Raw genomic sequence first — 26843 nt, 5'->3', positions numbered from 1 at the left:
CTAAATTCTAATCACAGCTCTGTCACTGACTCTCTGCATGACCCTGGGAGAGTCGCCGTATCTCCCTGTGCCTCAGCTCTAATCCCAGCTCTGTCCCTGACTCTGTGTGTGACCCTGGGTGAGTCACTTCATCTCCCTGTGCCTCAGTTCTAATCCCAGCTCTGTCACTGACTCTCTGTGGGACCTTAGGGTGAGTCACTTTATCTCCCTGTGCCTCAGATCTAATCCCAGCTCTATCACTTACTCTGTGTGTGACCCTGGGTGAGTCACTTTATCTCTGTGCCTAAATTCTAATCGCAGCTCTGTCACTGACTCTCTGCATGACCCTGGGAGAGTCGCCGTATCTCCCTGTGCCTCAGCTCTAATCCCAGCTCTGTCCCTGACTCTGTGTGTGACCCTGGGTGAGTCACTTCATCTCCCTGTGCCTCAGTTCTAATCCCAGCTCTGTCACTGACTCTCTGTGTGGGTCCCTGGATGAGTCACTACCCTTGAGAGAAACATGGAGGTAACCTGCATGGAGCGGCAGGTACAACCATAAGAAGCTTGCTGGGAACTCGATGGGCCAGCTGGTCCTTTTCTGCAGTCATTAACTGGGTTAGTATGTGGTGTTACTTTATCTCTCTGTGCCTCAGTTCTAATCCCAGCTCTATCACTGACGCTCTGTGTGTGACCCTGGGAGAGTCATTTTATCTCTCTGTGCCTCCATTTACTCTGTTATAATAATAACAACCACCAAATGTCTTTCCTCTGCCTTTGGAAGCCTTCATGTAGCCAAGCCCTAGGAATATGCTGCCTGGCTCCTCCACCCCACAGGAGGCTGCATGTAAAGCACATCATGAGCCTGTCTGGATGAAAGGTGATGAATGAATTCAGTTTATCGCTTTTGGTGAATTTCAGCCAGCTTCAGTGCCAGTCAGAGGCAGGGGAACTCTGCAGAATCCTGCTAGGTCACAGCCCGCTGGTGCTGGCCCCTGCAGCAGTCCCATCGCACCCGTGTGTACAGGAGAAGCTCAGGCCTGCAAAGCAGAGAGCCCCGCCAGGGTCTTGCTGTTTGTCTTGCTGTTTCTTTAAAAGAAGAAATAAAAGATGGAGAGAACGTTTTGTTTCCCCTTGAAAAGCAGGCTGCAGGGCTCTGGCCTGAATTGAAAGTTTGCTCCAGGTGTGCATGGACTCAGCTTGTGGAAGTGCACACCCAAGGCTGAGTGCCAGGCTCGTGAAGGGGCCGCATCAGGCCTGGCCCATGGCAGTCATGTGGGCTACTGAAGATGATGAACAGGAAAGGGGAGAAGGGCCAGCTACAGTGCTGACGAGTAAGCCTAGAGCAGGCCGGAAGCTTCTGACTCCTAGGACAACCTTGGCAATTAACTGGAAGCTAGTGGAGGGGTGGAAGGCACGGATCCCAGGCCTGCAGCACGTTGGTGGGGCGAGTGCTGGGGGGAAGAGGGCATGGGAGCAGGAATTTATAAGTTCTCTCCAGGCTGGTACTGAGGCTCTGTAGCAGTGAAGTAATCTTCCAGGAAGCCCTGCAGGTACTCAAACGTGGGTCGCTCTTCAGGATCCTTTTTCCAGCAGTGAACCATGAGCTCATGCATGGAACTGGGACAGTCCTGGGGACATGGCATCCTGTATCCCCGCTCCACCTGCTCCAGCACCTCCCGGTTATTCATCCCTGAAAAACAAAGCAGAGCAGGAGGTCATAACTGGAAAAGGGCAGCCTTTGACAGGACAGCGGCTTCATATGTTTCAAGGGACACGTCACCACATCTGGTGCAATGCCTTGTTGTAATCTCTCTTGCACCACCAAAACATAGGTACTGTGTATGACCCCAGGGTCCATGTTGGAATAGGGGTGAGAGATTACAGGGCAAGAAAGAAGTAGGTCTCCATTGCACAGCAAACAGAATTTCACCCTGCAGAAGAGGCAGGTCTCCTTTACCCAGGGCAAAGGATTACAGCCTGAGGAGGGGGCAGGTCTCCTTTACACAGGGCACAGGAGTACAGTCTGAGAAGGGGGCAGGTCTCCTTTACACAGGGCACAGGATTACAGCCTGAGGAGGGGGCAAGTCTCCTTTACACAGGGCACAGGATTACAGCCTGAGGAGGGGGCAGGTCTCCTTTACTCAGGGCACAGGATTACAGCCTGAGGAGGGGGCAGGTCTCCTTTACACAGGGCACAGGATTTCAGCCTGAGGAGGCGGCAGGTCTCCTTTACACAGGGCACAGGATTTCAGCCTGAGGAGGAGGCAGGTCTCCTTTACACAGGGCACAGGATTTCAGCCTGAGGAGGAGGCAGGTCTCCTTTACACAGGGCACAGGATTTCAGCCTGAGGAGGAGGCAGGTCTCCTTTACACAGGGCACAGGGTTCAGCCTGAGGAGGAGGCAGGTCTCCTTTACACAGGGCACAGGATTACAGCCTGAGGGGGCAGGTCTCCTTTACACAGGGCACAGGAGTACAGTCTGAGGAGGGGGCAGGTCTCCTTTGCACAGGGCACAGGATTACAGCCTGAGGAGGAGGCAGGCCTTTCTGTCCTCTCTAGCTATACTGCTGACTAGGTAAGTGCTTACACAAACTCTTTCCATTGGGTATATAAAGATGATTAGAAGGAAGAAGAAGCTTTGATAAGACTCGCAGAGAAGCGTCATGCATGCGAGATTTGCTCTCTGTTCTCACCTGGGTAAGGCACTCTCCCCTTGGTTACCAGCTCCGTCAGTAAAATGCCAAAGGACCAGACATCGGACTTAATGGTGAACCTTCCGTACAGCGCCGCCTCTGGTGCTGTCCACTTTATGGGGAACTTTGCACCTACAGCAAGAAGCATGGACCAGTCACAGAACTGCATGGTAACACATTATGGACATGCATGAAGTAAGAGCTGAGGTCTACTGAGCCCAACTGCTGGGCTAGGCAACTCCGACCCTCGCGCACCGCGAGCTGGCTGGGATTTCAAGTTATCCAGACTGAATATCCATAAGATGCCTCCAGTGCATGCATATTGATTGTGAATCTCCTCAGCGCCCGACTGATTTGTGGTGCTCAAAGGCTAGAGCTGCCACCCCTGACCTAATGATTCCCTTTATGGTTAGCCTAAGGGAATGTGAAAAATCCCTGAGTATCTAAAGGCAACTCTGTGCACTGTGCTCGAGGACCCTTCACCCTCTGAAGCTTGTCCCACAGGAGTCCACAGGAAATCTGGGTCAGCTGTGGCCATGTAAAGCACAGATCACGGGGCAGCGCTATCTGAATTAAGCAGAAGAGTCCGTTTCCATGTTTTTTTTTTATTCGGCGAGGATTAAAGCAATGGTTTTGTGGGTATGGCTGGTCCACACTCAGCTTTTTCTGAGCCCTTCCTCATCGCTTCTTTTATTTTATTTTAATTAAATTACGAAAATATTTAAGGATTTATTGTTATTGTTCAATGTTCTTTGTATTATGAATGTATTATATGTTATTGTTCAATGTTCTTTGTAAAAAAAACCCTGATCTGACTTCCCAGACCAGGGCTATCTTTTCGTTCCATGTAAACCGGACTGATTTGTATTGTATACAGGAATTCCGGTATATAAAAATTAAAAATAAATAAATAAAATAAATTGGCTCTCGTGTCTGACTCATTGGTTCTGTTTAAAGCTGAACTTTCTGTTATACGGCTCAAAATTAAACCTCGCTCTTCAAATGTGAGCTGACGAACGTCTTCATTCCTGGCTTGCCACTATGCGCCCAGTTTTGGCTGCTGCGGCCTGGCCAGTGTTAGCGAGTGTCACCCTGCCCTGCACGCCTCCACATTCATCTCAGCTGTACCCAGGGGGCCGGCACGCTAAGGGGCTGAAACTCAGGTACTTTTATACCTGTATGCTTCGGAAGTCCTAAAGAACACGAGGGTATCATTTCCAAAGGAAAGGCTCCATATGCACACCTCAGTTTAGTTTAATGCCTTTCCTATTTATTTATTTAAAAGTCTCTTATATACCGCTTATTCATAGCATGGACTAAGCGGTTTACAATTTAGATAACACATACATAATTCAAAGGGTAAAAACAGAGGCATTGAAAATAAAATGCATTTGATTGAAATGATATAAAATAAAGTAAAAATTAATAATTTTAAACAAAGCAAATAAAAAGTAACAAAATACAACATAATGCAGAAGAAAGTATCGTAGGTGGAATAGTGATATTAGCCTGTGTATGTTAGATTGAAGGCAGTGCAGCAGAGATATGTTTTCAGTTTTTTCTTGAATTCTTTTGGATTAGATGTTGTTCTGAGAGAGGTTGGGAAGGAATTCCAAAGTAGAGGCCCTGCCACTGAAAAAGCACGTTTCCTGGTCATTTCTAATCTCGCAATTTTAACTGTTGGAACATCGAGAAGGTTTTTGTCTAATGACCGTAAAAAAGGCAGGGGTTGATATAGACGGAGAGTTGTACATAGCCAGATAGCCGATGGATTGTGGATTAAATTGAATATTAAGGTTAAGATTTTATAGTGAATTCTTTGTTTAATTGGCAACCAGTGTAGGTTTAGCAAAACTGGAGTTATGTGGTTTTTAAGTTTGGAGCCAGTTAGAAGTCGAGCAGCAGAATTTTGAATAAGTTGAAGCGGACGAAGTGTTGAAACTGGAAGGCCGTTATATAAGTAATTAATCCTGAAAGGATAAGTGCTTGGAGTACAAGTCTAAAATCATCTTGGAAGAGTAGAAGCTTGAGTCTTTGAGCTTTTCTGTGCAGTCAGCACAGTCACCCTCAGGACACACGCAAGAGGCTATGTCTGAGAGGAGCTTTTGTACAGGGAAACACATTTACCTGTGTAAAACATGTCAAAATGATTTTCCCCAAGGGAAACAGTATTTTAAATTCTTCCCTTGAAGGGAAATTTAATAGCTAGCTGACTGGTGGGCTGAGGATTGCCTGGTAACTTGCCTATCTGGAGTAAAGGTGGCGGACCTCACGCGTCACCTAGATAGGATTTTAGACAGTGCTGGGGAGGAGCCGGCTGTCATGGTACATGTGGGCACCAACGACATAAGAAAATGTGGGAGGGAGGTTCTGGAAGCCAAATTTAGGCTCTTGGTAGAAAGCTTAAATCTAGAACCTCCAGGGTAGCATTCTCTGAAATGCTCCCTGTTCCACACACAGGTCACCAGAGGCAGGCAGAGCTCCGGAGTCTCAATGCGTGGATGAAATGACGGTGCAAGGAAGAGGGATTTAGTTTTGTAAGGAACTGGGGAACTTTACACACCATCCATAGCAGAAGTAAAGTTACGTGGTAGGAAAACCTGGTGCATGCTTGTGTGTGTAAATACTTACATGCAGATTTCATTGAGAAATCTAGGAACACCCATGCCCTGCCCAGATCACAACCATTCCCCGCCCCTTTTTTGCAAATAATTTTTTGCACACATACCTGGAGATACGTGCATACTCACACGCTTTTTAAAATCAATGTGGCGTGTGCCAGCCCAATTTCTGTGCATATCTCCCAACTTTGGCGCACATGGGGCAGATTTTCAAAGGGTTACGCACTTGGCCGGCGCGCGCAACCTACGCCTGCCCAGAGGCAGGTGCAACTTTGTCAACAAAGATCGGGGGGGGGGGGGGGGGGGGGGGGGGCGGAAGGAAAGTTCCCTCCAAGGCCGCTCCGATTTCGGAGCGGCCTTGGAGGGAACAGGGAAAGCCATCGGGGTTCCCCTAGGGCTTGGCGCGCGCAATGTGCACAAGTGTGCACCCCCTTGCACGCATTGACCCCGGATTTATAACATGCGCGCGGCTACCACGCATGTTATAAAATTGGGTGTAGATTTGTGCGCGCCGGGTTGCGCGCACAAATCTACGCCCACGCGTAGGTTTAAAAATCTGGCCCACAGGGCTTTTAAAATCCTATGTGTGTTGGGGAAGAATATAGTGATAGGAGTATACTACCATCCACCTGGCCAAAATGATGAGATGGATGACGAAATGCTACGAGAAATCAGTGAAGTTAACCAAAGTGGTAGTGCAGTAATAATGGGAGATTTCAATTACCAATCCAGTAAGAAAAAAGTAATTGGCTAAAAATAAAATACTCTCTTACAAGAATATGTTATTAATGCCAAATGGTACGTATATAATCAATTTCAAACGGAATCTAATACATACATTCAACATAGATTTCTTTATTTTTTTAATACATAAAATAATTTTATGTATTTGTATTAAATTTATATTAACAATCAAGAAAGATAAATATGTTTTGCAAATACAATATTTTCGTAGCAAAATATAAGACATACCACACAAATACAGACATATAAAATAGAACATAGAAAATAAAAAATACCCTAACATATCACGTGTGACCAATCACACATCCACATCCATACAAAAAATAAAATCTAAACAGTACTATGTTAATCACAAAATGTTCTCAAGAACCCTTCTTCCAGGAAAGAACAAGTTCCAATCCAACTTCTTAGTACGTTCTGAAAAGGACAGCCAGATCTCTAATCCAATCCATAGAACTTTCTATGGGGAATAACTTCCAAAGGTACATTCTGGACAGGTTTAATAGCGGTTCTCTTGCTCAACTTTGGCACTTCAAGATCTCTTGACTGAAGGCACAAAGTGTGTGATGCCATTGGTGATGAAGGCAGAGGTTTAAATGCTCCCAAAGATTTTCTCACTGCGATAAATGGTTGTTTAAGCTCTTTGCAAAATTTGAACATTACATCGATCAGCTGTTTTTTGTCGTCTAATTGTTGAAGGTGAACTGATAATCCTGGCGTAATTGGGTGGAATAAGTAAAAGAATGCTCATTGAAGATCCCTGCCGCCCGATTTTGATTTAAATTGTTATATCTTGGCTTTCTGATATTTTATATCTTGGAGCTGTTCCCCTGAAGCAGCCTCGCTGTGTGAGGCGAAACTTGAGCCCTAGTTGGAGCTTCGTTCCTACGGAGAGTTCTTGCTCTTTGTGAAGATCTATGTCCAGAATGTAAATTTGGAAGTTGTTCCCGTTAGAAAGTTCTATGGATTGGATTAGAGATCTGGCTGTCCTTTTCAGAATGTATTAAGGAGTTGGATTGGAACTTGGTTCTTTCCAGGAAGAAGGGTTCTTGAGAAAATTTAGTGATTAACATAGTACTGTTTAGATTTTATTTTTTGTATGGATGTGTGACTGGTCACATGTGATATGTTAGGGTATTTTTTATTTTCTATGTTCTATTTTGTATGTCTATATTTGTGTGGTGTGTCTTTTGCTATGAAAATGTACTTGTAAAAAATATTTATGTTTCTTGATTGTTAATACAAATTTAAATATTGTATTAAAATTATTTTATGTATTATTAAAAAATAAAAAAAATCTGTATTGAATGTATTAGGTTCTGTTGGAAATTTATTATATATGTTCCCTTTTGCATTAATAAGATTTCAATTACGCCAATATTGTCTGGGTAAATGTAAGATCAGGACATGCTAGAGAGATAAAGTTCCTGGATGGAATAAATAACAGATTTATGGAGCAATTGGGTCAGGAACCAACGAGAGAGGGATCAATTTTGGCTCTAATTCTCAGTGGAGCGCAGGATTTGGTGAGAGAGGTAATGGTGGTGGGGCTGCTTGGCAATAGTGATCACAACATGATCAAATTTGAACTAATAACTGGAAGGGGGACAATATGTAAATCTATGTCTCTAACATTTCATTTTCAAAAGGGAAACTTTGATAACATGAGGAAAATAGTAAGAAAAAACTGAAAGGTGCAGCTGCAAAGGTAAAAAGTGTACAACAGGTGTGGACATTGTTTAAAAATACCATCCTAGACACGCAGTCCAGATGTATTCCATGCATTAAGAAAGGTGGAAGGAAGGCCAAACGATTGCTGGCAAGGTTAAAAAGTGAGGTGAAAAGAATATTTTAGCCAAAAGATCTTCCTTCAAAACCTGGAAGAAAGATTCATTTGAAGAAAATAGGATAAAGCATAAGCATTGGCAAGTTAAATGTAAAACATTGATAAGTAAGGCTAAGAGAGAGAATTTCAAATGAAGCTGGCCACAGAGGTAAAAACTCATAATAAAATGTTTTTTAAATATATCTGAAGCTAGGGATGTGCAGCAGGGACGGATACTTTCGATTCGGTATTCGTCGGGACCCAAATCAGTTACATCCGTTTTCGGGGGACCCCGATTCGCCCATTAGTTACATATGGTATTCGTTTCCCATTAAAATAAAATAAAAAACCATCCCAACCCTTTCAATTCAATTAACTACAACCCCTCATCCTCCTGACCCCCCCCCCCCAAGACTTGCCAAAAGTCCCTAGTGATCCAGCGGGGGTCCTGGAGCATTCTCCTGCACCGGCACCCCCTGTGACATATAAGGGAAAAGGCTATCGGCACCATTTTGAATACTGGCAGCCGACAGCCCAACTTCAAGAGATCGCTCCAGGACCCCCGCTGGACCACCGGGGACCTTTGGCAAGTCTTGGGGGGATCAGGAGAGTGGAGTTTTTATTCGTTAGTATACGTTGCATTCGTCGGGGTTCGCCATACGTTTCGGAACCCCACAAATGCAACAAATAGGGACCTATACGTTGCGGATTGCGCATTCGTTCAAAACGAATGCACATCCCTATCTGAAGTAGGATGCATGTGAAGGAGCTGGTTGGATTGTTAGATGATAGAAGGGATAAAGGGACACTTAGGGAAGATAAAGCCATCGCTGAAAGACTAAATTAATTCTTTACTTCTATGTTTACTAATGAGGATGTTGGGAAGATACCCATTCTAGAAACGGTTTTCAAGGGTGATGATTCAGATGAACTGAACCAAATCATGGTGAACCTGGAAGATGTAATAGGGCAGACAGACAAACTGAAAAGTAGCAAGTTGCCTGGACCAGATGGTATACACCCCAGGGTTCTGACAAAACTTAAAAATGAAATTTCAGATCTTTTACAAGTAATTGTTAACCTATCATTAAAACTGCTCATTGTTCCTGAAGACTGGCAGTGGCCTATGTAACCCGATATTTAAAAAGGGCCCAGGGGTGATCCGGGAAACTATAGACCAGTGAACCTGACTTTAGTGCCGGGAAAAATAATGGAAACTATTCTAAAAAACAAAATCACAGAAAATATATTTAATGAGACACAGACAGCATGGATTTACACAAGGCAAGTCTTGCCTCACCAATTTGCTACATTTTTTTGGAGGGGTGAATAAACATGTGGATAAAGGTGAACTGGAAGATGTAGTGTATTTGGATTTTAAGAAGGCGTTTGACAAAGTCCCTCATGAGAGAATGCTAGGAAAATTTAAACTTCATGGGATAGGAGGCAATGTCCTTTTGTGGACTGCAACTGATTAAAAGACAGGAAACAGAGAGTAAGATTAAATGATCAGTTTTCTCCGTGGAGAGAGATAAACAGTGGAGTGCCTCAAGGATCTGTATTTGGACCAGTGCTTTTTATTATATTTATAAATGATATGGAAAGAGGTATGACGAGTGAAGTGATCGAACCTGTGGATGACAGGAAACTGTGTGTTATATATCTGATGCTCGAGTTAGCAATCTGTTATGGATCTCCGTGAGGAGATAGTAATCTGTTGTGAATCTGCTATGGAGAAGATGCTTGATGGGAGGAGCAATCAGATAGGAGGAGCAATCTGTAGAGAAAGCTCTGTGTAGCGGGCTCGTGGAGAGGGAGGAGTCAGCAATCTAGTAGTGCCTCAGATATCGTCTTGTTAAGGAGTAGCAATCTGTAATGAATCTGATATAGTTGTGGGTGGATCCCTGGGCCGATGGCAGATGACCACGCTCTCGGGAGGATACCCCGAGAGGGACCACCGGCTAGGCTGGAGTATGGAGACAGACACACATTAGTTCTTTTATTAAACAGATTATTAGAAACCACCAGAGGTGGCAGTAGTGAGCTGATATGCCCGGCAGGGCTGTAGTCCCTCAGGTACTGGAACAGCAATCCAGGATCTGAGCTGTTGAGAAACTGTAGAAAGTGAGTAGGCAGAGTTCATGAATAGAACTAGAACTAGATGACAAAACTCACGTAAGGTCTCAAGTAAGCTCAGGAACTGGAAAGGTTTAGACCCTCGAGGAGCGAGTACCTGGTTCCAGGGAAAGCTCTGAGAGAGCGAGGGTAACTCACAATTGTTTGTATCTGCGATAGCTTCCAGGCAGTAGAGAATCTTCAGAGTGTCCAGGAACATGGGCCCTCGAGGAGCGAGTACCGGTTCCTATCTGTAATCTGAAAGTAAAGAAAAGAGCGAGGCCCCCGAGGAGCGGGTACCTCTGGTAAGTCCGAGGAGGCAGAGTAGTTTGGATTGCCAAAGCGAATACGTATCCGTATGCTTATCCTTATCCGTATCCTTGCTAACTCAGTTTGTTAGCGTTTTCAAAGACCTTTAAATATTGGAAGCAGATGACATCATCATCTCAGGGGGACGCCCCTGAGGTTCGCGCCCTTGCTGGTACAAGAGTCGGGACGTGCGCGCGCATGCGACCTAGGCATCAGGACAAGATGGCGGATCTGCTAAGTCGAGCCAGTCCGGGGACGCCAGAGGGAGGTGGCATGGAGACACCGCGGCAGCCAGCCATCCATCAGACCCGGAGGGAGTCACCACAGAGGTAAAAAGGGCGGAGTGAGGACGTCGAGCAGTGACGGCCGCAACACTATGCAGAGTAGTTAAATCATTGGATTATGATAAATTGCAGGAGGACCTTGTGAGACTGGAAGATTGGGCATCCAAATATCAGATGAAATTTAATGTGGATAAGTGCAAGGTGATGCATATAGGGAAAAATAACCCATGCTATAGTTACACGATGTTAGGTTCCATATTAGGAATTACCACCCAGGCAAAAGATCTGGGCATCACAGTGAACAATACAGTGAAATCCTCAGCTCAGTCAAAAAAGCAAACTGAATGTTAGGAATTATTAGGAAGGGAATGGTGAATAAAATGGAAAATGTCATAATGCCTCTGTATCACTCCATGTTGAGACTTTACCTTGAGTACTGTGTGCAATTCTGGTTGCCGCATCTCAAAAAAGATATAGTTGCACTGGAGAAGGTACAGAGAAGAATGACCAAAATGATAAAGAGGATGGAACAGCTCCTCTATGAGGAAAGGCTAAAGAGGTTAGGGCTGTTGAGCTTGGAGAAGAGACAGCTGAGGGGGGATATGTTAGAGGTCTATAAAATCATAAAACAGGTAAATGTGAATCAATTATTTACTCTTTCAGCAACAGAAGGATTAAGAGGTAATCCTTGAAGTTAGCAAGTAGCACATTTAAAACAAATCGGAGAAACATCTTTTCACTCAATGCACAATCAAGCTCGGGAATTCATTGCAGAGGATGTGGTTAAGGCAATTAGTGTGGCTGGGTTTAAGAAAAGCTTGGATAAGTTCCTGGAGGAGAAGTCCATAAACTGCTATTAACCAAGTGGATTTAGGGAATAGCCACTTCTTATTACTGGAATTAGTAGAATGGGATCTATTTAATGTTTGGGATCCTGCCATGTACTTGTGATTGGCCACTATTGGAAATGGGATGCTGGGCAATTCTTATGTTCTTAATTTCTACTGAAAGTTTGAATAAAGACATTGAAGCTGGGAATACTGAAGCCTTCCATTCTCCTCTACCAAAATTACTGCCATGAATATCTGGATTCTCCTGTAGTTTCCATAGCCACAGCAAAAACGAAGGGGTGCGGGGGATGACCCCACTCCAACACCATCTGAATACACTTCTACCATGGCAAAAGAGTTCGCATTAAGTTCTGAAACCCTAGAAATGAGTTCAAGGCAATCCCCAAATCTGTGCGTTATTTTAGAAATAAAATCCCGTTCAGTCCCATCAAATACATTCTTTGGTCTGGAGGAAAGTTTGAGACATGTCCGAGTGCATTAATAATTAACAGGATAGCATTGAAGGCCTGACTGGTCGAGAGTAATCAATCGGGGACAACAATCTTCCAATCTATGTGCAGAAGTCTGGGTGCAACTGAATTTTCAGGAGGGTTCCACGCATAAGACTGGAACTTACTCTTGTCAGAAGTACTTTGGAAAAGCCTACAATATGCGTGTACAACTACTTATGGTGTCACACGTAAATGTTACAGGGAAGAAAAAGGCGTTCCAGGCTGGGGTTGGGGAGTGAAAATTTTGTAAGCAGGATACGCGCATACATTGCACCCGCTAACTGAGGCATGCAAATGGCATTGCATGTGATCTCTGTCTGCACTTTTTGGGTGGGAGGTCAAAGTGAAGTGCTGAAGGGGCAAGGTGAACTTGTGGAGAGCTGGATGACCTGGTGACTACAAGTGCACGCATAAGTAAGCATTCCCTAAGCAGAGTGCATAGATACTTTAAATACCTTCTTCTGTGCATAAACTGCAGTTTTTATGCACATGTGTTACAATTATTTTGCCCAGAAAATGTGTGCATCTACTTTTAGAAAATAGGTGTGTAAAGTATGTGGCTCCCCAGGTAATGGGGAGGTTGCAGCCCACCTGTATACTTCTCCCAGCTGTCTCGGAAGTTGACTTTGGAAGTCACCACAATCTACCTCAGGCCTGAACTGTCCTCTGTGCTCCCCAAAAAGCCAGCCAGGTCCTGGGGAGGTTGCAGTCCATCTGCATACTTCTTCCAGGCATCACCACAACCCACCATGGGCCTGAGCTGTTCACACGCCTGTGCTCCTTGAGAGCCAGCCAGGTCCTGGGGACGTTTCAACCGATTTGTATATTTCTCCCACCTGTCTCAGAGGTCACTTCAACTTTCTTGGGCTTCCAGCAGCTGGCCAGAAGGTGTACGCCATAGTAATACCTCAGGTCAGTAGAGTTTTATACTCTCAGTTCCCTTTGGATCCAGTGCATCTACACTTCCTGATGCTAATCCCCCCAATCTTATTACCTGCTGCAAACCACTACCAACATCAAGTCTATGGTCCCATTCTCTGCATTCTCTACCTCCCCAGCCATTCTGCCTTCTGCCCTGTCCAGGAAGTGACAGGGGCAGTGGGCAGTCCATGTCTCAGAACGTGTTTTGGGGAGACGGCCCTATACATGTTAACATGTTGATCACACATTCTTAGTATGTTCTTAGTGTGTCATTTTATATTATTTGTATGTTGCTAATATGTGCTTAGCATTTATCCTGTTTCTGATGTTCTGAACACTTCCTCCTTGCTATATGAGATGTCACGTTACTAGGCATTATGGGTAATGTATTCTAGATGGCTGTCTTCACAATAGGAAATGCAATCTTCTGGACTATATTTCCCCAGTTCCCTTGGGATGGCAATTCCTCACCTTGTACCAGACTTGGTAACCCTAAGAAGAGGCAACATTGGGACCCATGAATTCAGAATATGAATTGAAGTCACTGTAGATGGCAACATGAAGATAATTCTCCTACAAGGATTTTACCCAGGGGCACTGATGACTTCCCAACATGCACTGTAATACTTGCCGCACTGGCTTTGCAGTGTCATCGTACCTTGCCGTGCTGTGTATTCATTGTCCTCAATCAACCTCGCCAGTCCAAAGTCTGCAATCTTGCAGATAAGGCCATTCCCTACAAGGATGTTTGCAGAGCGCAGGTCCCGGTGGATATAGTTCATGCGCTCAATGTAGGCCATGCCCCCGGCCACCTGCAGAGGGAGACACAGCACACTTAGGATGAAAGAACGTTGGCTCCCGTCTAGTCATATGGATAATAAATGTATCTATCAGTGCCTACACTACACATTCTGAGCTGCCATGCCCCGGCCACCTGCAGAGGGAGACAGCGAACGCTTAGTATGAAGGAACGCTGGCTCCCCTCCCCCAGTCATATGAATAATACATGTATCTTAGAGTGCCCAGACTACACTACCTGAGCTGCCATGCCCAACCACCTGCAGAGGGAGACATGGTATGCTTAGGATGAAGGTAAGCTGGTTCCTTCCCAGTCATATGGATAATAAATATATCTATCAGTGCCCACACTATACTACCTGAGCTGCAATATCCACAGTCACCTGCAGAGGGAGACAGAGAATGCTTAGGATGAAGGAATGCTGGCTCCTTTCCCCCAGTCATATGAATAATAGATGTATCTAGCAGTGCCCACCTGAACTGCCATGCCCCCAACCACCTGTAGAGGGAGAGAGAGCACGCTTAGAATGAAGGAAAAGAAAATTACTTCTTACCTGCTAATTTTCGTTCCTGTAGTACCAAGGATCAGTCCAGACGGTGGGTTATATCCCCCGTCCAGCAGATGGAGTCAGTGCAAGGTTTCGGAAGGTGCTGCCATATTAGCCAGTGCACCCTCTGTTATAACTCAGTATATCTCTGACTCCAGCAGATAGGAGTAGGGGAACTTGGTGCTTCCCCTTTTTCTGAAGGAATTTTCTTCAGGGATTTCTTCTTTTAGTCTCGCCTAGCTTGGATCAAGTTGGTTTTTCTTTGTGATTGCTTGATAAAGTTAAAAAAAAAAAAAAAGTCTCAATTGGGAGGAGCAGAAGTTTTGTTTTCTTCTCTCCTGGGCTTGTAGCAGGTCTGTTACAGTCTCTCTCCCTCTCCTGCTTCTTGTTCCTTTGCCTTCGGGTAAGTGTTTTTGTAATTTCTCCTTTTTAGATGGAGAGCTGCTATTGATCTGCTAGGGAAAGCTGGTGGTGCCAGCCTCTTCACACCAGTTGCCACTTAGTGCCCCGCAGCCCCGAGACATTGTTATTCCCCGGGGCCGCTGCAGCAGGGAGGGGACTTCCCCGACTGCCTTCCCGGGGCACTTGGGGGGAGTGCAGGGCTGAGTCCCTGCCTTTTGCGCTGCTTCTCTTTCGTTCGCGGCTCCCCTCGCGACTCGCCCCTCCGACTGCTGGCAGGCATGCCGCGGCCTTCCCGCTGTTCAGCCTGGGCGAGCCGGGGTAGAGGCTCTCCAGGGAGGGAGTCTGTGCTAGGTGCCTCCCTGGTGGGGATGGCACCTCGGGCCCGCTGGGCGGCCTTCCGACCCGCGCTTCGGCGCGCGCCTTGCCTCGTGGGTCGGCCCCTCCGCCGCCGCCGGTGGGAACGGCGGCCATCTTAGATTTACCAGACTGGACGCAGCAGCCTGCAGAAGAGGAAGAAGAGGACCATGGCGCTTCTTCCCCACCGATCCTCACTCCGTTTGTGGTCCCAGGGGTTCCGGGGCCCCCGGACGTCACTCCCATTGCCCCCCCCCCCGGGTCCCCCACCTTTTTCCCCGGAGTTTATTCTACTTATGCATAATGCCTACCTACAGCGTCTGGAGGCCCCCAGGATGCCCATACTGGACCCACCTCCCGCCAAGGCACCTCAGTTGGCGGAGCCTCCTCAGGGGGCCCAGGTCCCAGTGGGGGGGGGGGCCGGGACCCGCCCATGGGGCCTCCCGGGTTCACTTTGCCCCTATCTGGGCTGGAGGGGCGGGCTCCTCCTCGGATCCGGGGGGTTCCCCCGTCGCATCCGGACGACCCCAGCCTGGAGGCACAGTTGGAGTGCGATGACCCTCAGGTCCTCCGCATTTTTCGAAGGGAGGAGCTGGAGGACCTCATCCCTCAGATCCTGCAGGAGTTAGACCTGGATCCCCCACCCGAACCTCCAGCACCCCCTGTTCCAGCCGTCACTTCGTCTGCCCAGAAGGGGGATCCAGTCCTAGCTGGGTTATGCCCGCTGTCCCGGGCCTTTCCCACCCATCCCACCTTCCTGCAGTTGCTGGCCAGAGAGTGGGATGCCCCCAAGACCTCCCTTAAGGTCGGCCGAGCCATGGATAAACTCTACCCTCTCCCGGAGGATTTCTTGGAATTGGTTAAGGTTCCGAAGGTGGACTCGGCAGTTTCTGCGGTTACCAAGTGGACGACTATACCGGTGACAGGTGGCACTGCTCTGTGGGACACCCAGGATAAGAAGTTGGAGATCTACCTCAAGAGAATCTTTGAGGTCTCTGCTTTGGGCTTACGAGCTGCCGCCTGTAGCTCTTTGGCGCAGCAGGCGACTCTTCGCTGGGTTCAGCAGCTACTCACCTCGCAGGCTTCACCGCCCGAGGAAGCACGGCAGGCGGATAGTCTGGAGTCGGGGTGGACGCTTTGTACGACTTGTTCCGTGTGCTGGCAAGATCGATGGTTTCGGCAGTGTTCGCACGGCACCTCCTATGGCTTTGTAACTGGTCGGCGGACTCTTCTTCCAAGTCCAGCCTCGGTTCCATCCCTTTTAAGGGTAAGTTTCTATTTGGGGAGGATCTCGACCAGATCATCAAGTCCCTGGGTGAGAACTCGGTCCATCGGTTGCCAGAGGATCGCCAGTGGAACTTCAGATCTTTTACTCACGCCAGGACTCTGACCCGGACGCAACGTCGCTATCGCGGTTACAAGTCGCTGGCACCCCGGCCGCCTGCCAGGTCCCAGCCCTGGTCTCATTCCTTTCGCGGTCGGCGGCCCGCTCGGGAGGGGCCGAGTCCGGACCTCCTCCAAGTCCGTTCAATGATGCCAACCTCGCCCACTCCTCGACTCCTCGAATCGGGGGACGTATCTCTAGTTTTTACGAGGAGTGGGTCCACATCACCTCGGACCAATGGGTTCTCGACATCTTAAGGAACGGCTACGTCTTGGAGTTTGCCCGCCTCCCGAGGGACAGGTTCCTCTTCTCACCCTGCGGGTCGAGCCACAAGAGGCTGGTGGTACAACAGACCCTGGACAGACTCCTGAGGCTAGGGGCCATCGCACCCGTCCCCTTCGGAGAGGTGGGCTTGGGCCATTATTCCATCTACTTCGTGGTACCCAAAAAGGATGGGTCCTTTCATCCAATCCTGGATCTCAAGGAGGTCAACAGACACCTAAGGGTTCCTCGCTTTCGCATGGAGACACTGCGTTCGGTGATTGCAGCGGTACATCAGGGGGAATTCCTTGCATCCCTCGACCTGATGGAGGCCTATCTCCACATTCCCATTTTCAAGGCACACCGGAGGTATCTGCGCTTCAAGATTCTGAATCAGCACTTTCAATTCCAGGCCCTCCCTTTCGGTCTGGTGACCACCCCGCACACATTCACCAAGATCATGGTTGTGGTGGAGGCCACTCTGAGACGGGAAGGGATCCTGGTCCATCCCTACTTGGATGACTGGCTCATCCGAGCGAAGTCCTTCACTCAGGGGCAGTCGGCGGTCGCCAGGGTCGTTCAGCTTCTCCGGTCCCTTGGCTGGGTGGTGAACCTGGCCAAGAGCTCCCTCACGCCTTCGCAGCATTTGGATTTCTTGGGGGCCCGCTTCGACACGGGGCAAGGCAAGGTCTTTCTATGTCCGGACAAGGCCCAGGCCCTCCGGGAGCAAATTCAGCGCTTTACTGTATTGCAGACGCCCATCTCCTAGGACTATCTACAACTTTTGTGCTCCACGGCCTCCACGACTGACCTCGTTCCATGGGCCTTTGCGCACCTTTGGCCCCTTCAGGCGGCGTTGCTGTCTCGTTGGAAGCCAGTCTCACATGATTACCAGCTAGTGCTCCCTCTTCCACAGTTTGCCAAGGACAGCCTGGGTTGGTGGCTGGACCCAGAGCACCTGGCCTAAGGCGTGTCTCTCGAGTTACCGGATTGGGTGGTGGTCACCACAGACGCCAGTCTCTCTGGCTGGGGGGCGGTGTGCCACCGGAGCTCCGCGCAGGGGCAGTGGACGAAAGAGCAAGCGGCTTGGCCGATCAATCGACTGGAGACCAGGGCGGTGCATCTGGCCCTCTTACACTTCTTGCCTCTGGTGCAGAGGCAAGAAGTGTAAGAGGAGGATCCTCTCGGACAACGCGACCACCGTCGCTTACATCAACCGCCAGGGAGGCACAAAGAGTCGACAGGTGGCACTCGAAACATCCCTCTTGATGTCGTGGGTGGAAAAGCACAGAGCGCCTAGCGGCGTCGCACATTGCAGGCGTGGACAACATTCAGGCCGATCACTTGAGTCGTCAACAACTGGACCCCGGAGAGTGGTCTCTCTCCGACAAGGCAATGCAACTTATAATTCGTCGCTGGGGGCCACCTCGCCTGGATCTCATGGCGACGCCCGTCAACGCCAAAGCGGCTCGGTTTTTCAGCCGCAGGAGGGAGTGCGGGGCGGAAGGGGTAGACGCCTTAGTGCTCCCTTGGCCGGACTACCTTCGACTCTATGTCTTTCCCCCCTGGCCTCTGGTGGGCAAGGTCCTTCGAAGGATAGAGCTCCATCGGGGTCATGTCATCCTGGTAGCTCCCGAGTGGCCGCGTCGTCCTTGGTTCGCGGACCTGCTTCACCTGGCAGTGGACGGTCCGCTCAGGTTGGGCCATCTCCCGTACTTGCTACATCAGGGGCCTGTATTTTACGACCAGGCAGAACGCTTCTGTCTTGCGACCTGGCTTTTGAACAGTGCCGGCTCCGACGCAAAGGTTACCCCGAGGCGGTAGTCTCGACGCTCCTCAAGGCCCGGAAGACCTCGACATCGGTCGCATATGTGAGGGTCTGGAAGGTTTTCGAGGCTTGGTGCACGGCGCATGATACCCACACTTCCAGGGCCTCCATTTCTCAGATACTGGCGTTCCTACAGGACGGTTTGGATAAGGGCCTCGCATACAACTCCTTATGTCTCCAGGTGTCTGCGCTGGGTTCACTCCTCCAGTCCGCGGATAATGTTTCTCTTTTGGTTCAGCCGGACATTGTACGTTTTCTCAAGGGGGTAAAGCACTTACGGCCCCCGGTTAGGGACCCATGTCCCTCTTGGAGCCTTAATTTGGTTCTTCGCACTCTGACGGGGCCTCCGTTTGAACCCCAATGCAACGCCACCATCAAGGATGTCACGCTCAAGACGGTTTTTCTCGTGGCCATCTATTCGGCACGGCGCATCTCGGAGCTACAAGCTCTTTTGTGTCGGGAGCCCTACCTCCGTTTCACGGACTCCGGAGTGACGATTCGTACTGTGCCCTCCCTTCCTACCCAAAGTCGTCTCGTCCTTTCATCTGAACCAGACGGTGGAACTCCCGTCCTTCACGGCTACGGACTCTGTCTCTCTTCGTTCCCTGGACGTCAAGCGTTCTATCATTCGTTACCTGGAGGTTACTAATGACTTCAGAGTCTCGGACCATCTCTTTGTTCTGTGGTCAGGGCCGAAGAAGGGAGCCCAGGCTTCCAAGACAACAATTGCACGCTGGCTCCGGGAAGCTATTGTCTTGGAGTACATTTGCGCGGGGCGGATGCCTCCGCTGGGAGTCAAAGCTCACTCTCTTCGCTCACAGGCAGCATCCTGGGCGGAAGTACAGTCCGTTTCACCTCAAGAGATCTGTCGGGCGGCGACCTGGAAATCTCTCCACACTTTCGCTCGACACTACCGTCTGCACCTGGTGTCGTCTACTTCCGGACATTTTGGCGACCAGGTCATTCGAGCAGGGCTTGCTAGGGACCACCCGGTGTAGGGAAGCTTTGGTACATCCCACCGTCTGGACTGATCCTGGTACATACAGGGAAAAGAAAATTACTTCTTACCTGCTAATTTTCATTCCTGTAGTACCAAGGATCAGTCCAGACACCCGCCTCACATCTTGCTGGGTCTCTGGTTCTTTTCTTTTTCCCTGCTTGATCTATTCTGATGCTTTGACTGTTTGTCTTGTTCCTGTTTTCATGAGACTGTTTTACAGTTCTTCTGCGAGTTGCAGCTTTTGGCACTTGGTGCTTCAGTTTTGAATTGTCTTTTCATTTTCGGGTTGCACAACTTGATCCATCCTAATTGGTGTTTATTCTGGCTTTGATATTCTCTATACTGAGTTATAACAGAGGGTGCACTGGCTAATATGGCAGCACCTTCCGAAGCCTTGCTCTGACTCCATCTGCTGGACGGGGGACATAACCCACCGACTGGACTGATCCTGGTACGTACAGGGAACGCTGGCTCCCCCCACCAGTCATATGGATAATAGCTGTATCTAGCAGTGCCCACCTGAACTGCCATGCCCCCAACCACCTGCAGAGGGAGACCAAGCACGCTTAGAATGAAGGAACGCTGGCTCCCCCTCCCAGTCATATGGATAATAGATGTATCTAGCAGTGCCCACATGAGCTGCCATGCCTCCAGCCACCTGCAGAGGAAACCAGAGCACATGTAGGATGAAGGAACATTGGTTCCCTCCCACCACCAGTCATATGGATAATAGAGGTAACTACCAGTGTCCATGCTACACTACCTGAGCTTCCATGCTCCCAGTCAACTGCAGAAGGAGACAGAGCATGCTTAGGATGAAAGAACCCTGGCTCCCCCTGCCCCAGATGTATGGATAATAGATGTATCTACCAGTGCCCACGGTACACTACCTGAGCTGCCATGTCCACCAAGTTGGGCAACTTCAGTGCTCGTCCTTCTCCGTCTTTCAGGAAATCAAGCAAACTTCCTGCAGAAAGAAAGAAAACATAGCTGACAGTTCAGCAGTCTAGAGAACATTTTCCTGTGATTATTTAAATCCCTTACAAGTTGTGGGAAATGCATGGGTAACCACTAGGCCTCAGAGCACTAAGAAAGTCATTGGCTTATGCATGGATGATTGCTGTGAAGACTGGAATTTGTTTGCAATGTCAGTGGGTTAGAAATAGAAGAAGGCTTGACAGGGATGAGTAACTACAGCCATAGTTAAATTTAAGGCTTAATAATCTGGCTCTAGGTGTGATTATGAGCAGGAGACAGCAGGAACGTGCGTGATCTTATGTTCTAGAGTGGGTAAAGAACTTCTCACAAGGTCTCTTGGAAGACAGGAGAGGTCCCTGGGATTCGGAAAAGGCCAAGAATGATGCTTCAAAGAGGAAAAGGAGGAGCGCGGGAATTACAGATCAGTCACTTTCACTATGTACCCAGAAAAAGACTTCAATAAACCATCAATCAATTGATTTCCAAAGCTGCTAGAAATAATAATGAGCTAAGAGACAAACAACAGGGGGCTATGGTGAACAGATCAGGCAAAACCAACCTCATCCCTTTCCGTGACAGAGCACCAGGCCTTGTAGCTAAAGAGGAAGCAGTAGGTGTCACCTAACTTCCTTTCAGTAAGACGTCTGACTCTTTCACATGACCTGCTTCTGGTGTGGCCCATGCAGCTCTTACATAGGGCACAGCTGGATGGAAAAACACACCTAGAGTGGTTGTAAATGGTTCAATGTCTGCCTGGGAAGGCAGACATTGTTGTACCATACCAGACAGCAACGTTTGCTCCTTCTCTAGTGTTAGGTACCTTTCTGCCCCTCCAGGGCAGAATTATATGAACCAAAGGCACTGTGGCTCCTGGAAGAGGAGGGGAAGGAGTATCTCCTCTCTCGAGGGTCCCCAGAATGTGGAGAATGTGGTGAAGAAGGGGACAGACTGTGATGTTACCTCTCTGAGTCTCTAGGGCTGACCTTTGAATCCATCTATCCACACAGGGTCCCAGACCCTATGCGCACGGCAAAACATAGCGCAGAAGAAACCCCAATATCTCTTGCATTACCTTACTCAGACCTACACTTGGCTCGTGGCACACACATATGAACTCGGCTTATGAAAAGCTGCATAAAGGAAAATGTTTCTGCACGTAGTCTGTGAAAAGCTAGAGGGAAAGGAAAATTGGTTCTTACCTGATAATTTTTGTTCCTGTAGTACCACGGATCAGTCCAGACTCCTGGGTTTTGCCCCCCACCCCCTAGCAGATAGAGACAGAGAAGTTCTAAAGGAGACTGACGTATATAGCAGGGCGCCACCTACAGTCCGTCAGTATTGCGCAGTCACAAAGCAGAATGGATGAAAAAACCCAAACTATATACACTAACCTATAACCTTTAACTGGATCACTAATCCCAATTGGGAACAGAACCCGTTGACTACGGAAAACAAGATTGATCTGCAGACAAAAAGTATAAAATTGCTGACAGAGCGGACTCTCCATTACCTGTATGTGCCAAGTGAGCGGGACTCTGAACTGATCCGTGGTACTATAGGAACAAAAATTATCAGGTAAGAACCAATTTTCCTTTACCTGTACGTACCCGGATCAGTCCAGGCTCCTGGGATGTACCAGAGCTTTTCTTACCTGGGATGAGATCAAGTGCCGAGACTTCAAAAATCTTTTTTAATTGAAGCTCCAGCTTTCTATCCTGCAAATCCTTGAGAGCAGTTGCACCTGTAGCCGGGATGGTGGTCTTTTTAGTAACATCCGACACCCCTGCATCCACCTTGGGAATATGAAGCAGCTTTAAAGCTTCCTCTGGTAAAGGGTGTAGCTTGTCCATAGCAATTGCAACTTTCAGACCCAAGTCTGGGGAGTTCCATTCCCTGAAAACCAAATCCGTGGCCGAAAAATGAAAAGGAAAAGAAGAGGGTGGTCCACGGAGTCCCAACAATTCTGGATCTGAAGATCCCAGCTGAGATTCTTCATGGGGAGCCTCAATACCCAACTCCCCTAAAATAGCGGGAATGAGAGGCCCTAACATTTCCTTCCTAAAGAGTCGGACTACCTTCGGGTTGTCCCCGTCCACAACATGGGACCCCCGGGGAACCCCATGAGACTGGTTTGGGTCCCCATCAGCCCCCCATGGAGGCTGCTAAGGCTCATCCACTCCATCCAGGCTGTCAGAATCCATGGAAGTAGTGGAGTCAGGCTGAGGAATCACTAACCTCAAAGGCCGCTTAGACTTAGAGGGTTCAAGCTCATCATGAAATTTGGCCCTTTTCTTAGGCCTGGCCAGAGAATCTGATAGTAAGGATTTATCCCGCGCTCTCTTTTTTTCTAAGGAGAAGCAGTACAAAATCAGATGAAAAAGAGTCAGAAGCAGCAGCATCTGTATCCCCCTCGGGGATATCCGTGCTGACTTTTGCGCCCAGCCCTCTTGAGTTGTCCCCCTCAGGGACCACTGTTTGAGAGGATAAAGGTGACGGGAGAATCCCTTCCCTCGCAGCTGACAGGGCCACCAAGTTTGCCGACTCGAGCAAATTCAAAATGGTGCCCGTTCCCGTACTCAGCGGGAACGGGATGACAGAAGGAGACTAAGTCCTGAAAAACGCCGGAGACCAATTGGACCCATAAAACAACCCCCTTAGGTGTTGTGGAGGCTCCCTCTCCCCCAGACAAACAGAACAGAGGCTGACCCTTGACAGGCACGCGTGCGGCTCCACAAGCTCGGCAAGTTAACCTCCACGGCATTTTTACCTCATAGAAACATAATAGAAACATAGAAATGACAGCAGAAGAAGACCAAAAGGCCCATCCAATCTGCTCAGCAAGCTTCGCACTTTTTTTTTCCTCATACTTATCTGTTACTCTTGGCTCTTAGTAACCTTTTGGTTCTATTTCCCTTCCACCCCCACCATTAATGTAGAGAGCAGTGTTGGAGCTGCATCTAAGTGAAATATCTAGCTTAATTAGTTAGGGGTAGTAACTGTCGCAATAAGTAAGCTACACCCATGCTTATTTGTTTACCCAGACTATGTAATTCAGTCCTTGTTGGTTGTTGTCTGAATATAGATTCACTTTTCTTCATTCCCCCTGCCATTGAAGCAGAGAGCTATGCTGGATATGCATTGAAAGTGAAGTATCAGGCTTATTTGGTTTGGGGTAGTAACCGCCGTAACAAGCAAGCTACTCCCCGCTTTTTGTGAATGCAAATCCTTTTTTCCACATTTCCTCTTGCCGTTGAAGCTTAGAGCAATGTTGGAGTCGCATTAACCGTGTGTATGTTTATTAAAAAAGGGTATTATCTCCAGGTAGTAGCTGTCATTCCCGTGAGCCATCCACTCTTCATTCACGTCCTCTAGACTTTATGGATCCACAGTGTTTATCCCACGCCCCTTTGAAGTCCTTCACAGTTCTGGTCTTCACCACTTCCTCTGGAAGGGCATTCCAGGCATCCACCACCCTCTCCGTGAAGAAATATTTCCTGACATTGGTTCTGAGTCTTCCTCCCTGGAGCTTCAAATCGTGACCCCTGGTTCTGCTGATTTTTTTCCCCGACGGAAAAGGTTTGTCGTTGTCTTTGGATCATAAAAACCTTTCAAGTATCTGAAAGTCTGTATCATATCACCTCTGCTGCTCCTTTCCTCCAGAGTGTACATATTTAGATTCTTCAATCTCTCCTCATAAGTCATTCGATGAAGACCTTCCACCTTTTTGGTCACCCTTCTCTGGACCGCCTCCATCTTGTCTCTGTCTCTTTGGAGATATGGTCTCCAGAACTGAACACAGTACAGCAGGTGAGGCCTCACCAAGGACCTGTACAAGGGGATAATCACCTCCCTTTTCTTACTCGATATTTCTCTCTCTATGCAGTCCAGCATTCTTCTGGCTTTAGCTATCGCCTTGTCACATTGTTTCGCCGACTTCAGATCATTAGACACTATCACCCCAAGGTCTCTCTCCTGCTCTGTGCACATTTATTTATTTATTTATTTATTTATTTATTTATTTAAGTTTTTTATATACCAACATTCAAGACGGTGGTCCCATCATGCTGGTTCACAAGAAACAGGGGTGAAATTATAATAAACTTTACCATTTAAACAATAGTGCAGAAAAGCAGTTACATATAACAAGGAAAACAATAACTTTCTCCCCCATCGAATACAGTTCATTCGGATTTCCACTCCCCATACGCATTACTCTGCACTTCATGTCATTGAATCTCAGCTGCCATATCTTTGACCACTCTTCCACTCTTCCAGCTTCCTTAAATCCAGTCTCATTCTCTCCACTCCTTCCGGCGTGTCCACTCTGTTGCAGATCTTAGTGTCATCCACAAAAAGACAAACCTTACCTTCTATCCCGTCCGCAATGTCGCTCACAAAGATATTGAACAGGACCGGTCCCAACACCGATCCTTGCGGTACACCGCTTAAAACCTCTCTCTCTTCAGAGTAAGTTCCATTTACCATCACACATTGTCTTCTGTCCGTCAACCAATTTGCAATCCAGGCCACCAACACGGCACTCACTCCTAAGCTTCTCATTTTATTCACCGGCCTCCTGTGCGGGACCGTATCAAAAGCTTTGCTGAAATCCAAATAGATGACATCGAGTGCTCTTCCTTGATCCAATTCCTTGGTTACCCAGTCAAAAAAGTCAATCAGATTTGTCTGACAGGATCTTCCCCTGGTGAATCCATGCTGCCTTTGGTCCAGAAATTCTCCCGACTGTAGGTAGTTCACTATTCTCTCTTTCAACTGTGACTCCATTACTTTTCCCACCACCGAAGTGAAGCTAACTAGTCTGTAGTTACCATCCTCTTCTCTGTTCCCACTCTTGTGAAACGGGATCACCACCGCTCTTCTCCAATCACTCGGCACCACTCCTGTTTCTAGGGATCTATTGAACAGGTCACACAGCGGACCCGCTAGCACATCTCTGAGCTCTCTCAGTATCCTGGGATGAACTTCATCAGGCCCCATGGCTTTGTCCACTTTCAGTTTCTCCAGCTCTTCCCATACATTTTCTACTGTAAATGGAGTTACATCTACTCCACTCCCCTCCAGTTTCTTGTTAACTAGTGACGGACCTTCTCCAGAACTGAAGTATTCATTTAATATTTCTGCCATTTCTTCGTCTCTCTCCACACATTGATCCTTTCCACCTTTCAATTTCACTATACCACTTTGAACTTTTCTCTTCTCACTGATGTATCTGAAAAATGTTTTGTCACCTCTCTTTACCTCCTTGGCAATCCTCTCTTCCGCTTGACTTTTTGCCATCTTGATTAATTTCGTCTCCCTCAGTTCTACCAGATATTCTTCTTTGTGCTCCTCCCTTTGGGATCTTTTATATTTCTTTAACGCTGTTCTTTTGGCCTTTATTTTGTCAGCCACCTCCTTTGAGAACCAGATAGGTTTCATTTTTCTTTTGCTTTTCTTTACTTTTCTAACATATAGATTAGTTGCCTTGGTGATTGCTCCTTTTAGATTGGTCCACTGTTGATCCACATCTCTCTCGTTCTCCCAGCCTTTTAGTTCTTCCTCCAGGTACTTCCCCATTTCATCAAAGTCCGTGTTTTTGAACTGCAAAACGTGGGTCTTTGTGCCTCTTTTCCGTATCCTTTTTGTGATATTAAACCATACTGTTTGATGATCACTGGTGCTGAGGTGGGCGCCCACTTGGACATCAGAGACATTATCTCCATTAGTGAGCGTTAAGTCAAGTATAGCTCCTTCTCTCATGGGTTCCATAACCATTTGTTTGAACAAAGCTACTTGCAGGGCATCCACTATTTCTCTACTATTATTAGATTCTGCAGATGGGATTCTCCAGTCTATATCTGGCATATTAAAGTCTCCAATAATCACCACTTCTCCCTTCTTTCCTATCTTTTGGATGTCTTCAACCAGATCTCTGTCCAGCTCTTCCCTTTTGGTTTGGAGGCCTGTAAACCACTCCAATAAAAATGGATGCCCCATCTTTTTTTAGGTCGGCCCATAGTGCTTCTTCATTGCCCCATCTTCCTTGCAGCTCGGATGCTTGGATATTGTTTCTACCTCAAAAGAATTCAAACTTTTCACTGCTAAAAATAAGCGAAAATGACGACGAAAAAATAAACGGAAGGACCCGACTCGACTGCGAGGGAAGGGAGAGTCCAGGTAAAGGAAAAAGTAAATTTACAAAAAATAAATTTTTTTTTAAAATGTATTTTATACTCACCTGATAGCCTCCAGATCCTGGTCCAACTGAGGGGAGTGAGCTGGGCTCCCCGGTATCACTCCCAGTGCTGCACTAGGCTGTTAGTAGGGCCCTCGACCCACAACCGCAACTGCCTCTAAATCCAAGGGGGATGGTCCTCTCAGAACCTGACAACCCCTGGGAGGCTGAAGACCGTCTCACTTCTGTCCTCTTTGAAGAAAATATTTCATAAAGAAAACT

General features: G+C 47.7%; 1 protein-coding gene across 4 annotated transcripts in view; it reads right to left on the bottom strand.

Moving 5' to 3' along the window:
- Positions 1-463: 463 nt before the first annotated feature.
- FYN (FYN proto-oncogene, Src family tyrosine kinase) overlaps positions 464-26843 on the bottom strand; it is a 123414-nt gene continuing 97034 nt past the window's right edge. For all 4 annotated transcript variants that reach the window (XM_029595248.1, XM_029595245.1, XM_029595247.1 and 1 more), the window contains 4 exons: positions 20299-20375; positions 13492-13645; positions 2673-2804; positions 464-1669 (listed from right to left, as the gene is read on the bottom strand). In XM_029595248.1, the coding sequence (XP_029451108.1) occupies positions 1461-1669; positions 2673-2804; positions 13492-13645; positions 20299-20375 (572 nt within the window). In that variant the 3' untranslated portion in view covers positions 464-1460. The remainder of the gene's footprint in view (positions 1670-2672; positions 2805-13491; positions 13646-20298; positions 20376-26843) is intronic.

The sequence above is a fragment of the Rhinatrema bivittatum genome, chromosome 3 (genome assembly GCF_901001135.1).
Source record: "Rhinatrema bivittatum chromosome 3, aRhiBiv1.1, whole genome shotgun sequence".
NCBI classification, from domain to species: Eukaryota; Metazoa; Chordata; class Amphibia; order Gymnophiona; family Rhinatrematidae; genus Rhinatrema; species Rhinatrema bivittatum.
The sequence above is the reverse complement of the archived record's forward strand: the minus strand, read 5'-3'. Positions and strand labels throughout refer to the sequence as shown.